At 36.0% G+C, this 16,339-nt stretch overlaps 1 protein-coding gene across 2 annotated transcripts in view; it reads right to left on the reverse strand.

The window, feature by feature from the left end:
• The window catches only part of LOC121374053 (AF4/FMR2 family member 4-like), a 156,031-nt gene that overhangs the window by 68,372 nt on the left and 71,320 nt on the right, over nt 1-16,339 (reverse strand). For both annotated transcript variants that reach the window (XM_041500946.1, XM_041500945.1), the window contains exons 8-9: nt 2,005-2,056; nt 337-392 (exon numbers count right to left, since the gene is read on the reverse strand). In XM_041500946.1, the coding sequence (XP_041356880.1) occupies nt 337-392; nt 2,005-2,056 (108 nt within the window). The remainder of the gene's footprint in view (nt 1-336; nt 393-2,004; nt 2,057-16,339) is intronic.

Raw genomic sequence — 16,339 nt, forward strand, 5'->3', positions numbered from 1 at the left:
AGTTGGGCAACCAGGAGTAAAACATATTCACCAGCATGACTTGGCCCACTGCTCGAGATGGATAGTGGACTCACTGTTCACTGCTGGCTAACCCTCCATAACAGACTGATACAGTATTCAATTAGTGTAAGACACAACAGAATCGGATCAGTCAACATTTTGCTGTAAAACAAAGCTGGGGCTAGATCAGTATTGGAGGCATGTTTAAAACAAACAATCTAGCATGTTGGCTTTGGATCCCTGCCAACAGGGAAGTCCTCCTGCAAACCTCATAGTTTATCGACCAAAATAAAGATAAATCTAACATTTTTAAGTTGTCATAGACGGCAAACTTACCTCTTGCCCACGGCATTCATGGGAGATTTCCTACTTGACTGGCACTCGGGTGGAGGCTGGAGGTAAAAGAGAAAAGATTTTTCATTTTGTACCAGCATTCCCAGTAATTAAGTCCCTGTTTCACCTCTCTGAGGCTATAATCTTTTCTGTGCTGCTGCCTTTTCAAACACTCATTTCGCTGCTAAAAATATGAGATTTGGGTCATCCTATTTTCCTCACAAGGGGCGATAGGTGACAGGGATAATATGGGCAATGTTTATTGCATGCAGGTTTGAGCCTAACAGTAAATAGAGCATATCGGAATTAAACAAAGCAACCCTGTAGGAATTTTGGTTATGCCGGAGAGTATCAAGGTTTTTGTGCATTTTATTTGACAGACATTTTTTCGACATGCTGTTTAAGACAAATGGTGATACTAAGACTGCATGTCCATGTGGATGATTTGCTTTCAGAATCCACAAAAGAATTTATTTTCTCTAGCTTCTGCACTGCATGTTCTGACTGGACAGAACTATTCAGATATCTGTTTCAACAAGTTGCTAGACGATTTCATAAACAAACAAAAAATTATGCACTAGTAGAAATGGAAAAGTTTAAATTAAACTTGGCTGGATCAATAATCAATTTTAAATTAAATTTGGACACATCAATATATTACAATCAGTAGAAATGTATGTATTAATATTAACTGGAAGGAAAACAATGTACATAATATATGTATATATATATATATATACACACACACACACACACACATATATATATCTTTTTTTTTTTTTTTTTTTTTTTTTTTTTTTTTTTTTTTTAAAAAAAAAAAATCAGCTTTATTCTTTAATTAAAAAAAAATTCTTATAATTATTATTTTCTTTTAAAAGATAACCAGTATTGTAATATATAAAATAACTTGTTTAAACCATACATACTGTCTGTTAACATTAGATATATAAAAAAATCATGCACTACAAAGACCTTAAAAAATAACTGTCAGAATAAAAATATCACAATTAGTTAACTTGTGACACCAATTGTAGTCATTTTAAGATCTGTTTTAGTTGCTTAATTCATGCTAAAAATACCTGCTGAATGCACATGATCAATTACAGTGATACATTGTTAAAACACTTGTATACAGGGTTCGAATTTAACCACAGCAATGAAGGCAAGTACAGTGCAGTATTGCATGGCGATTCAATATGCAAGTTTCTGATATTGCTGTATACAATTCTAAAATGCTTTTAACATATTTTTTCTTTTTTTCTTTTTTTTTTTTCACTCTCTTCACATTAAAATGAAAGTTTGAAAACACATTTATTTATTTAGAAACAAGTCAATAATTTTTTTGAGATGATGTTAATGGTTATTTCTCTAATACAAATTAATACAATAAATTTCAAAACTGGTTTTAAAACAGGTACAATAATCATAAAATTATTTTGAGATGACGGGTGTAGTTATGGGTGGAGGGTCGGTTATTGATATCAATTCCACATGATCCAAAATCAATAAAAAAATAATTTGTGCAAACCATTAAATAATAATTTGAGTGAACGTACAGATGAATATTTGTCAATAATCTAATTATTAAAATGCATTCCAACATTCTACATACATACATGTGTATTTGTCACATTCGGTGAAAATCAATCAACAAAGGACGCAAAAGCTTACCTGTTCTGGTTCACTTTCATCACTGCTAATGACCAAGTCACGGCTCAGTGAACTGAAAAGAGAGAGATTCAATTGAAAGAAGCATTCACGGGGATGTAATATATGAATATAGCATTTCCAAGAAGGTGCATTTGTACTTTTTTTTACCAAGGATATAGAAATGTTTTTATACTAATTGCATCAATGTGAAGTTATTGTGCACAACCAGCCATGCTGTCAAAGAAGAGGCCAAACTTTATGAAACACAAACTTAATTTGTAGAGCTCTCTATGTGATAAAGCCACACACAAAATCCCAGTTTAAAATCTTGAAGCACTGCAAAAAAGTCCTGAAAACTGATGATGTGATGGTAGCAATATTTCTTGAGGACGATAACTATGAAACAGTTAAAAACCCAACGAAAGTCAAACTTAATCTGTAACGCTACATGATTAAGGAATATGCAAAATTTCGGCTTAATATTTTGATACACTTCAAAAGTCGAGAAAACAGAGGTGGTTGTGTATATGTATCTCGATCAAAGGCCCCATAACCTTGTCACAAATGGGTAAATCCCCACAATACTAAAACTTGATCTGTAACTCTACATGATAGAGCTATGCATAAAATTTCAGCTCAATATCTTGAGACACAGCAAGAAAAAAAAGTCTGGAAAGCCATATTTAGGATAACTGTAATATATTCTGATTTCAAGGTCAATAATTTTGTTAAAATCAGACAAACCCCTATGAAACTCCAAACTTGATCTGTCACTACATGATAAAGCTATACACACAATTTCAACTCAATATCATGAGACATTGCCACCCCACCCACCCACCCACCACCTTAAAAAAAAAAAAAAGTCTGGAAACTACATGATAAAGCTATACACACAATTTCAACTCAATATCATGAGACATTGCCACCCCACCCACCCACCCACCCACCACCTTAAAAAAAAAAAAAAAAGTCTGGAAACTACATAATAAAGCTATACACACAATTTCAACTCAATATCATGAGACATTGCCACCCCACCCACCCACCCACCACCTTAAAAAAACAACAAAGTCTGGAAACTACATGATAAAGCTATACACACAATTTCAACTCAATATCATGAGACATTGCCACCCCACCCACCCACCCACCCACCACCTTAAAAAAACAACAAAGTCTGGAAACTACATGTATATGCATGACAGAGTTCCCTCCAGTTTGACCAGACAACATTTCATAACTGGTGTTACAAGTATTTGTCATAAAAACATTGATATGAAGACATTTTATATTCAAGTTTAAAATACCTCTGAACACTTTATAGAATTTTTTTTTTTTAAATGGGGGGTGGCATACATATTCATAGATTTTATTTAAATACACTTAAAAGCCCCACTAAACTAACAAAACAAAACAAAGAAGCATCGAGCTAATTTATATGCAGAATACAGGATAAGTAAGAAAGTTAAATACTTGTATGTAGAATATGTACAGACGAAGAATATGTACAGATCAGACGTTAAATAACTTGTATGCAGGATTTCGTTATTTATTACATGATACTGATAGCAGTGTTAAACTACAAACACAGGCAGACAACAGCTGTACACCATGCTGTGATGCCCTGGTGTCCTACTTGTATAAAATCAACTCCAACTGCTGCTACAGGAAGGAATATAAATGTTGTTTAACAAATATTCTGAGAGTACTGTTAAAACAATACAGACCCAACAAATTTTCATATTTCCTAAGTGCAGGGGTCATAGCTCTGACAAAAATAGGCAAATCCACATAAAAGTTAAATGTGATCTATAATTCCACATGATAAAGCTATAGCTACAGACAGACAGACAGACAGACAGACAGACAGACAGAGACAAAACCTATAGTCCCTTCTGGTTGGACTGGTACAGAATAATAACAACTTAACCGGCCTCGTGGTGTCATGTTTAAGCCATTGGACATAAGGCTGGTTGGTACTGGGTTTGCAGCTTGGTACTGGCTCATACCCAAAGCGAGTTTTATCGACTCGGTGGGTACCGTATTTGACCGGAAATAAGCCCAGGGGGCCAAGACAACTCATTGTGAGCTTAGCATGGGGTGGGCTTATTCCCAGACAAGGGGCCAGTTTTGTTGAGAAAAAAAAGAAGATAATAATTAAAATAAATAATAATAATTAAATGTACTAGGAAGAAAAAAAAAGTTCAGTAGCATATCTATTAATTAATGTTCCATTTGTTATTAATAAATAATAATTGTTTATTAATTAAATTGTGGGTTTTTTTTACTAGTATTTAATTATCAGAAACACACCTTCTATGTTACAATTACTTACCAGTGCTGTTTATTTACATCCAAAATTTAATGCTGAGAAGACTTAAAACAACAGCAATTAACAATAAACTCAATAGCGTATACATACGTTTCTGACACAGTCAGCCAGCTTACACTACAAAAAATTGTCAATCTAAGGTCATTGTTCTTAGCCAATCAGAATATGGTATTTGCTTAATTAGCATTAACTGCGGACCCAGTGTGGTGGTAAAAATAGACATTGGTTTTTAGTTCATACTTGGGCTTGGATACTTCAGAGAAATACTGCAGGCATGAAATTGAAAACAATGTTACACACTGTTATTGTTAGACTGCTAAATCTCACTGGTGGTAAAATATTGTGTTACATTTGTGTTTAATTATCTGCAGGAGGTATGACCTTTTAAATGAACTTTGAGCAAACTTGCAATTTCGTGTTATTTATAAGGTGATGAAGTTGGGGGTGGGCTTATTTACGAATGAGGGCCTAATTTCTTAAATGCTATCAAAACGGAGGGGGGCTTATTCAAAGACATGGGCTTATTTCCGGTCAAATACGGTAATTGTAAGACCACTACACCCTCTTCTCTGTCACTAACAACTAACCCATTGTACTGGACAGACAGCCCAGATAGCTGAGGTGTGTGCCCAGGACAGCATGCTTGAACCATAATTGGATATAAGCACAAAAATAAGTTCAAATGAAAAAAACAAAAAAAGACTAAATGGAGAGGCTTGGCCCACCATACTTCAGGCAAATATCAATTATCAGTGGTCTGAAATGTTTGTACTTCTTTTCTTTTTTTACTTAAAAAAAAAGAAAAGAAAAAAAAAGAGAAGGTTAGTAGCGCTGGGAAATGTTTATTTTGAAATTATTATTTTTATTTCTTGCTCAAATAAAGGTTTAATGAGACTTCTGTGGGGAGACCAGCTTCAGTGTCTGTGTTTATGAATAAATTGTTAGTTAAATGATGCATGTTAATTGTGACACTTGCTGTTTTTCCGACTACAGTCTGCAGTCATGTGTGCTATCATGTCTGTGTCAAGGGATGTATATATATATATATATATATATATATATATATATATATATACATACACACACACACACACACACACTCAGTGTGTGTGTGAGAGAGAGAGAGAGAGAGAGAGAGAGAGAGAGAGAGAGAGAGAGAGAGAGAGAGAGAGAGAGAGAGAGAGAGAGAGAGAGAGAGAGAGAGAGAGACAAAGACAGAGAGAGAGAAGGGGGGTAGGGATAATAAACAAGTTACCAGTTATTAACAAATTTATGTCCCGAATGAAACAATTTTCAAATGTCACAACATGTTTTCCATGCTAGGGTGGAGTTAAACACTGAATTCATTCATTTTCTCTAACTAACAGTGATAAAAGTAGGAAAAAAAACAATCCATAAATTGTAATATTGGTGGTTGGGTACTGAGACTGGCCTGGATTACCTCAGATTTTTTAAATGGTCTAAGATGGTTGTCTCCATTCATATTGTAGAAGTTTGTTTTGTTTAACAACACTACTAGAACACACTGATTTCATTCATATTGTATATAAAGCATCAGCCGAAACCATATCGTAAATCTTGGACAGAAAATAAGGAACATTTTGGACAAGCAGCAGAAAATCCGGAAATACTGTATACATGATTAAAAATCCAATATTCCAGATAAATGTGGAAAACTTAACCACTTACAACAAACTACTAACCCACTGTCCTGGACAAACAGCCTAGACAGTTAAGGTGTGCCCGGGACAGCATGCTTGAACTTTAATTGAATATAAGCATGAAAATAAGTAACAATTATTTGTAATCAGGTTGATTGCAATAGCTGATTTGTTCTCCTCTAAACCAAGTGGTATAATTATCGTGTCAGACATTGAAAGTGATTAATAATTAAACAATGTACATAAAGAGCGACACATTCCTTTCCGTTCAGATCAAAGACACAAGGAAGGAAATGTTTTATTTAACGACGCACTCAACACATTTTATTTACAGCTATATGGCGTCAGACATATGGTTAAGGACCACACAGATATTGAGAGAGGAAACCCGCTGTCACCACTTCATGGGCTATTCTTTTCGATTGGCAGCAAGGGATCTTTTATATGCACCATCCCATAGACAGGATAGCACATACCATGGCCTTTGATGCACCAGTCGTGGTACACTGGCTGGAGCAAAAAATAGCCCAATGGGCCCACTGACGGGGACCAATCCCAAACTCGTCCGCTAATCAAAGACACAAAGTATTTTCATAGGACTTAACATATGAAATGACTAGCAAAAAATAACCCACATTCCAAAGAAAGTAAAAGTATTTTTATGACAAAAATCAGTTTAGATTTTTTAACAGCATGTTTCACTGAGCAACTCTGATTTCATTATTTGATATATTAAGTAAAACTAATAAGAAGTATTCTAAGCAATCAAAACAATAATAAATGTGACACCTATCAGCTTGATAACTTATATGTCGAGCTCGTCATGTAGCAGACATAAAAATGTCAAAATCAACTGAACAAGTGGTGATAGACTGCAGATGGGATACTGATTTCAATAGGTCCTAGTAATGAGTAATGCATCAACCTATTTTGGGGAAATAACTACGTGTCTGCTGACTACCGAAATAAACTGCACTGTTTAATGGTTTAGTTCAAGGTTTTAATAAAAAAGTTCTCAAGCAACCATTTCGACAGATATAGAAGCCTTTAAGACAAGTTTTATTGGTGAATTTTTTGACAGGTGAATTACAGGAGACAATATAACAAAATCTCGGGTAACCAGAAGCCGGTTTACATAATTTTAACTTAGGCAACTGATTGTTCGGTTACATGAATTACATTTGTGTAATCTATTCAGTTAACTCAAGCGTGCATAGAACTTGTATTTTAATGACAGTATTTCCAGCTATTACTTTAAGTTTAAGCAAAAGAAATATTAAATAAAACTATTTTATTGGACTTCATTAAAGACCAGTTTCTTTAACCTTCTGACTACTGCATATCTCGCCTGCCCGACGTCACGTCAGTCGATATACTGTACACTGTATACAGTGCATTCCCCAATTCATATTTCCCGCCGTTTTGCACACGACACTCACCGGAAACGGAAATATAATTAAAGAATTTTTTATTTTTTTCAAAATGGTGGTTTTTGTTTTGATTTTTCCAATTGAAAATACCTTGAAATTTTGAGTTCAAAAAGTGGTTTTCGGCAAGTATTTTCGCTTGACAACAATGGCGGCATGTCGCGGTCATTTTCAGGGATCGATAGCTGATTGTAACAGCTAATTTCCAAATATTGCAATATGAATCGTAGTTCGGGTTTAAAAAAAAAATCTGGTCAGAAAACCACTGTTATTGGCAATAATGGACATAAATACTGGACAGCTGGCCACAAATGCCCATAAGTAAACGCAACTTTTTCGATTTTTTGCCTAATTTTAATCACCATTAGCCGATCTAAAATAATAAAAATTACAAAAAAAGACACGAACATAATACTTACCGATTCATATATGAACTTTATTTCATGTATTTATGAAATATATAAAAGTGAATATATGTGAGTAAAAATTATAAACTTGTACCCACTCAACGTGGTTTTTGTTAAAAATTAATCCAGTAGTCTAAAGGTTAATACTTGTTAAAGTGACTTTCAGAACGTGTAATTTAAATTTGCATTATCGGCATGTTAACAGAATGATAGTTTGTATGAAATAATGTGCCCCGATTTAAATACTGTTTTTTTTTTAAAAGGAGAAATGCAAAGAATTTTACATATATGTATGTGAAGGCAGATCACTTTAGTGGCTTGTTGACTTTAAAACAAATATACTTGTATTCATGAGCTGTTAGACAGGTATGTAGAACTATATTAATAACCTTTCAGATATGTAAAACTGTATCAATTACCTTTTAGACAGGTATAACTGTATTAATAACTTTTAAACATGCAAAACTTATGACTTTTAGACAGCTTTACTTGTATTGATGACCTATAAGGCCAGTTTACTGGTATTAATGACCTTTTAGACATGTTTACCTGTACCTTTAGACAAGTAGACCTGTATTAATGACATTTTAGACATGTTTACCTGTATAATTACCTTTAGACACGTAGAACTGTATTAATGACCTTTTAGATGGGTATAGATGTATTAATGACCTGTTAGACAGTTATAGCTGCATTAATGATCTTTTACATACGTTTACCTGTATTAATTACCTTTTAGACAGGTAGAACTGTATTAACCATTTTTTAGACATGCATAACTTATGACTTTAGATAGGGTTTACTTGTATTAATGACCTATTAAACATGTTTACCTGTATAATGACCTTTTAGATGGGCATATATAGATATATTAATGACCTGTTAAGACAGTTACAGCTGTATCAATGATCTTTTATGTAAGTTTACCTGTACTAATTACCTTTTAGACAGGTAGAACTGTATTAATGACCTTTAAGACAGGTAGTACTGTATTAATTATCTTTTAGTCAGGTATAACTATTAAGCACCTTTCAGACAGATGTAACAGTATTAATAACCTTTTAGCCATGTAAACAATGGTGGCCTTCAGACAATCATAACTGCAGCAATGGTCTTACAGACAGATACAACTTCATCAGACAGCTTTCAGCACAGGGGGAAGCTGGTTTAGTGGCCTGGTTGACATGTAATTAAATATTAGTGGTGTTAGGGCTCATTCACAGTGGATGCAGCACCTGTGTGGTGCAAAGCATCTTAAAAACATATAAATACACCATTTCCAACGAGAGCATCCACAGTGGAAAGAAAAAAAGAAAGAAATGTTTTATTTAACGACACACTCAACACATTTTATTTACAGTTATATGGCATCAGACATATGGTTAAGGACCACACAGCTATTGAGAGAGGAAACCTGCTTCATGGGCTACTATTTTCGATTAGCAGCAAGGGATCTTTTATATGCACCGTATCAGACAGGGTAGTACATACCATGGCCTTTGATATACCAGTCGTGGTGCACTGGCTAGAACGAGAAACAGACCAATGGGCTTGCCGATGGGGATCGATCCTACACCGACCGTGCATCGAGTGAGCGCTGTACCACTGGGCTACGTCCCACCTCGCATGTGCGTTTATAAAATACATGCTCCTAGCACAGTGAATTAAGTTATTGCATATACATCTTTTGTATATTATTAAGCCATGGTTATGCAATTATTTTAACAAAAACAGTCAAGTGCACCCATGATGTTTCACCTTTAACATATGAATATATGAAACAAAACTGTTCATTGTTAAGTTGTAGTAAGTTTGTTTTGTTTAACGACACCACTAGAGCACACTGATTTATTAATCATCGGCTATTGGATGTTGGAGAAATAGCCCAATGGGCCCACCGATGGGGATCGATCCTGGAGCTACCACGCATCAGGCGAATGCTTTACCACTGAGCTATGCCCCACCACTGTAGGAAGATATTTACTGTACAATAACAAACCATACCACCAATTTATCAAAATAATGGTCTGCATGATCTCTTTAAGTTATGACACAAATATTGAAATAATATATAATGCATTGCAGCGAGCTTATTATTAATTGTGGCCTGAACGCAGATGGAATAAATGATATGAATGCAAGTGGCAGACACAACAGATGCAAGAACCCTATCGCACACACAGGCTGCCACATCCCGTGTCAGCGAGCCCTAGCCACCAGATACATGTGTATTAAATAGCCTGGTATATTGTTGACAAGTATAACTCAATAAATTGTTGTATACCTTTATTAAGTAAACAGCCTTCTAGATATACAAGCTGTTTTGTTGATAGGTTAACTATACACTATATAATCTTTTAGACAAAACTGATCACATTACGTGAATTTCAATAGTCAAATATAATTTCTGTAGCATTGTTTACAGGCAGATTTGTATTAGTGTCTAAACAAAGCTAATGGTGTTAGTGGCCTTCTAAGCAAGTAAAGCTGTATTAATGGTCTCCTAAATAAGTATAACTGTATTAGTGGCCTTCTAAATAAGTATAATTGTATTAGTGGCCTTCTAAATAAGTATAATTGTATTAGTGGTCTTTTAAATAAGTATAACTGAATTAGTGGCGTTGTAAATAAGCATAACTCTATTAGTGACCTTGTGAATAAGTATAACTGTATAAATGACATTCTAAGCAAGTATAATTGTATTAGTATCCATTGCCATAACCAGGATTTTATATCTGGGATGGAGAGACAGAGACAGAGACACACAGAGTGAGTGAGTGAGTGTGAGTGTGAGTGTGAGTGTGTGTGTGTGTGTGTGTGTGTGTGTGTGTGTGTGTGTGTGTGTGTGTGTGTGTGTGTGTTTTCCAGAAAGAAAACTAGTTAGGTTTAGGGTTAGAGGTAAGAAAATCATAGAGTAATGATAACAGTCATTAATTTTGTCCAAACAAAAAATGGGTATGGCGCCATTCCCATTTTACCCTTTGGCAGAAAACCTGACTGGGGGGAACAAAGTCCCCATGCCCCCAACCCCCACCACTAGCTACACCAGTGTTAGTGGCCGTGTAAATAATTATAACTGTAAGTGGCCTTGTAAATAAGTTTAACTGTATTAGTGGCCTTAATTCCAAGCAAGCAGAACTCAATTATTGTGGCCTTTTAAATAACTTTAATTGTATTAGTGGCATTCTATGCCAGCTTAACTGTATTAGTGGCATTCTATATAAGAATAACGGTTACTTTTACTGGTATTCTAAACAAGTATAACTGTATAAAAGTAACTTATAAATATATATAACTGTTTTTATGGCCTTCTACACAACAATAATTGTATTTGTGATTTTCTAACAGGTATGGTGGTTTCCAGATGCGGAACCCGGGACATACATGCTCGAGCATGGAAAAAGTCCCACACAAACATGGTAATTTTGCTATACACATGTATATATAGTAAGTGGAATGCACTGTAACAGTAGTTTACTACATGTATAACAGTGGTTTAATTATTATATGTGTAATGCTTTTTTAAAACACTTTACCAGCAGCATGATGTTTTACCCATGGCTCACATTTCGGACAATCATAAGCTCTTGAGTTAAAACCACAAACTGAGACACGTCTGGTGGTCCTAAAGATGCTTTGTTACTGTTAAAACAAAACAGCAACATGGAGAGGAAATAAGAGTAGTTTAGTTTTAACTGTGTGATCCTATATCATCAATGAATAGTGTACAGCAGGAAGTAACAGGCTCTACTGGCGTATATATGACCTGACATGATCAACACATCAATGCCCCAGTGAGCGGCCAACTGGTACTTAACCGATGACTGGCGTGTATCTTACCCTCAACATGTGCAAACACCAAGTAAACACACACACATTCCACCAAACACCAGTACTATCCACTCCAGCCTAAACACAGGCTTGGCAGCAAGCAAGGAGGTCTGTATACAGTGTCAATTATGGAGGTCACCCACTGAAAACTGATACACAAAGAAAGCAAATATTGCAAGCCAGTAAGAGTAAGTGTAAAGGGATCGGGAGGCTGTAGATGCAGGGTCCATATTGATTTGGTTCTGCCTCCACCAGGTCTGTGCGAGGAGCTGGTATATACAGTCGGGGAGACAGCTGATAATCTCACCCATCAAGTACGGCACACTGTCTTCACTTAGAATTTCATTAATAACCAACACAGTCATGCCAATATTGATTAAGAGTCACACAAACACAAAATAAAACACAGATATCACACCTTTCGACACACCTAAAATCAGAGAAACAAACCCACCAAAAGTGAAAGATTTTTAAAAACAGTTTTGTTTGTTTTCAAAGCAAATGGAATTTATTTTTAAGAATATATTCTACTAGCAGTATGCCAAGTTATCCTTTTAAAAAATAACTGGCTTGATTGATATACCTTTAAGACAGTCAGGGCCAGTTTGATCAATTGTATTTTTCCAACAGTCACCTGTAATTTTCCTAAATAAGTGTGTACAGTTAATACTTTATGATCACTCATATGTACGTCTTATTTTGTCCAAGTTTAAACACTTCCATGCAGCTAAAATAAATGTGCCATACTACATTTGGAAATTCAGCTCTCAATCATATTTGCTTCAATTTTAAAATTAAATGTCTTTATTTTGTTAAAAAATAATAATATGTTTTATACTTTGTAAAGACTGGCAGAGTGTAATTGTTTTTACTATAGATTTCTAGAGAAGAGCTTGATGGTAATTAGTCTTACATTAACCAAATTATGCCCTATATATATAAATATAAGTGCTTCTATTATTATCGGTAATGATTGATGCGATTTTCTGTAACATGGTCATTAACTACAGAATGCTGATTACTGCACTACATGTACTTACCTTACATATAATCAGTTGTTAAAAAAAAAACCCAGTCCATTTTATACATGAGAACAACCTTGATAAAAGTCTAGTAGGTTTACATCATTTTGTATATTTGTGCATATGTCAAAATAGCAGAAAATGTACTTTAATATGATACCTGTATCTTTATAAAATCAGTTATTGACTTTTGAAACTGATAAGATAGGTACAGCAACAGCCATGTTGAGAAAAATTGCTTCAGTACCAACGGAACTTCTGCCTGACTTTCAAGCGATGAAGTTGTGTTTAGAGAGCGTGGAGATTTCTCTCCCCCCCCCCCCCCCCCACCCTAGGGGCTGTGTTTCGATCGCTTGGGCCATTGTCCAAGTATCGGATCGAGCACAATGGCGACTCGGCGACCGTCACGCTATTATACGGCAGTGACAGGAAGCAACCTACACCCAGCAGAAGACGGAGGAGGCGACCTAAGACTTCGCAGGGGGACCTAACTTGACGGCTCAACCGCCAAGGGCGGTCCCACCTGTCCCGAAGAGGAGAGCGAGACTAGGAGCGGCGCAGGGTGATCCAAACCCGGTGGCTCAACCACCGGGGGCGGTTCATTCTGCTCAACTGAGTTTACCTGCTCGACCAAAGCACTTGCCAGGAAAGACCCTTTGGGGGGACCAAAGCTGTCAGCTCCACTGACAGTGGTGGCCCCTTCTGTCGATCTACCGACTACCATGGACACGGGCCACGTGGTCATCGATGAGCCACCGGCAAGTCCACCACTACCTCCGGTAGTTGTTGTTGAAACCACGGCGGTCCAGCGAGAATCCAAGAGGAGGAAGATGTCATCAGTCACCGCACCGAAGACGTCCGACGATTGGATTCTCGTCTGTGACAAACTTCCGGCAAAATATAGAGGAGCGGTAATCAGTGACTTTACCAACCCCAAACATCTTAAGGGACCCTGGTCAGACAAGCACTGGCGCCAACTTCCAACAGGACAAGGGAAGTACCAGCTACAGGAGTCCCCTCACTCAAACCAAACCTATGTGACAGCGCAGCAGGACGGGCTGTACAGACAAGGACTCCTGATGCCTACGATGTCCAACGTGACCATTCATCGCATCTTAAAGATGGTACTGCGGGACATCTACACAGGAGCCCTTGAACGTTAACTCACAGTTTCTGATGGAAGGACTCCCCAACTTCTGCCCTGATCAGCCCATAACTCGCCATGAGTCCTGCTGCGTCAACATTAACTAGGACAGGTAACCTCCTTTTTGGGCTTAGTTGGACTTTAAACATTTTTCGATCGAGCTTTTTACTTTGGCGCCCGTTCAATTGCTCAAATCACCTTAAAACCTTTTCGGCCGAGCAGTCAAACTTATTTTTGGGTTTAAATTCTTAGTCCAGACATGATGTTAGGTGCAGGTATTCTCCGTAGACTTAGGTTTTTCTAGTTAGACCCGAAGGAATCGAAATTCAGCCAGTCAGAACACGGCCCATTTTCGGTGTCTACTAGTCGGTCCGCGCAGTCGCTGGACGCTACTAAATACTTATTCAAAATTCCTCCCACTTCAAACTCAATCCCCCCCCCCCCCCCCTTGTCCTGGACTTAGTCACTGGCAAAGGCCAGAGATTAAGCCCAGGACAGGCGTGCGTGAAACCTTCGTGGTATATATGCACGTTAATACTTTTATGAATGAATCAGTACCAACAATCAAGATTTAAAACTTGACTGACAATTGTGAAACTATTAACCCAACATACAGGATGAATCATAATGTATCTTCTTAATCTGATCAAAAATTAACTTTCAGAAATCTGTATTGAAAACTAAAGGTCAGGTAACGTATATAATTAACTGCAGCAAGAATATTACAGCTGAAATCCCTACCTATGAACAAATTAAAATGCTATTTAACTCAAAAGTCTTGCTGTGAAAAGCTGAACAGCAGTTGCGACATATCAGGGGTTTTCAGAGAGTGTGTCACACATACTAAAGCACTGATTTACTTGCTTTTATTCCTTAACCTAGGCTCAAAATTCAGTTTGTGAAGTGAGAAGCAATCTTTGCTGGAAGCAAAAGCTACAAACTGAAAAGCAGTTTTTAAACACAGGTATTGACAGCAATCTTTGCTTTTATTAAGTTCTAAAATTTTAACCTAGATAAAAGCAAAAGCTACAAATTGAGCAGTTTTAGAATGCAGGTATTGATATAAATTCTGTAGTTGTATAATACCTAAAGATGGAAAGCAAATCTTGTCAACCTGATAATTAGACAGCATGCAGTGTATTTTGAGTGGCAATTTCCTTTTGCATTGCCTCCAGCCTTGCTCAACTATATATTCTAAACTGCATATACACAGTTAACATTTGTGGACAGTGTGAACACTAATATCACTGTCAAGACCAAGCTGAACAAAGAAATAAAATCTTTTGAATAAACTAAAATATACATGTGCTACATCTAGCAAGACATACCACTTGTCACAATTAATAAGGAGAATAAATCTCTTGCTTGTTAGGCAGACAGATATCCTGCCAACATACAATAATTCAGTTCCATAAATCTTTTAATGTTTTTTGTTGTTGTTGGTTTGGTTTGGTTTTCAAAAAAAAAAGAAGCTTGTTACATTAAAAAAAAATGGACTAAAGTATATTCATGACTAGATATACGATCAAATCAGTTTATTGTTAATAAAAAAAGAGCTTGTTATATTAAAGGGGCAGACCCTAGTTTTTAAACACTATGGCATATATTTCACTATTAAAGCCATTTTTAATAATTTAAATTAGAGGTACTTACATTTTATTATTTAAAATATCAAGTTCTATACACCTGTAGTGGTTCTGGTCATCAAGGTATTCACAATACCCCAAAATTCATGTTTCATTATTCTAAAAATGCATGTTCGTCGAAAATGTTTGGTTATCGAGACAAAGAAGTTTTCGAGACAAGCTCAAATTATTTTAAAACGGTATTTCCATGATTGAAGATTACAGACTTTTGCTTCTATCTTTTATAACCTTATCCAAATGTGTGTTGCAGGTTTGTACATTAAAAAAAATCCTTTAGTGTCCATTTTCACAGGTTAAAACTAGGGTCTGCACCTTTAAAAAAGATAGACTAAAGTAGATTCATGACCAGATATACGGTCAAATCAGTTTAGACAGTCTCATTTGTCTTAAAAGGTCACTTTATATATTTATATCTACTCTGCCTATTATAGTGCAAATTGACCTGTTATGCAGCCACTTTATCATAAATGCCTTCTTACTATTCCAGCTGTCCAATATGGATCAAACTGACTTTTATTATACAGTCATCTGTCTTAAAAAGGCCATCTTAGTTTACCATCTGTGAACATGGTCCAAACTGCCCTGAATTAAGCACCAACCTGTCTAAAAAAACCCACCTGTATCTGATGCTTTCCTAGGAGGCTGTTTAAGACAGGTTTCACTGTACCAACTCCAACAAGGTAGGTTTAGTTAAAAACAAGAGACATGTAGTGACAGCTTGGGTTACACCACTCGGCCTCCAAGGACAATTACTATACATAATATATACAGAGCTCCACATCAAATAACTAAAAGCAAAGTCTTAAATATCTGTTTAATTTTATTTGTTGGAATTTCTTTTTTTTTAAATATGGATGAAAACAAGGGGGGTCAGGTGGGAGGC

Source organism: Gigantopelta aegis, chromosome 6 (genome assembly GCF_016097555.1).
Source record: "Gigantopelta aegis isolate Gae_Host chromosome 6, Gae_host_genome, whole genome shotgun sequence".
Lineage (NCBI taxonomy): Eukaryota > Metazoa > Mollusca > Gastropoda > Neomphalida > Peltospiridae > Gigantopelta > Gigantopelta aegis.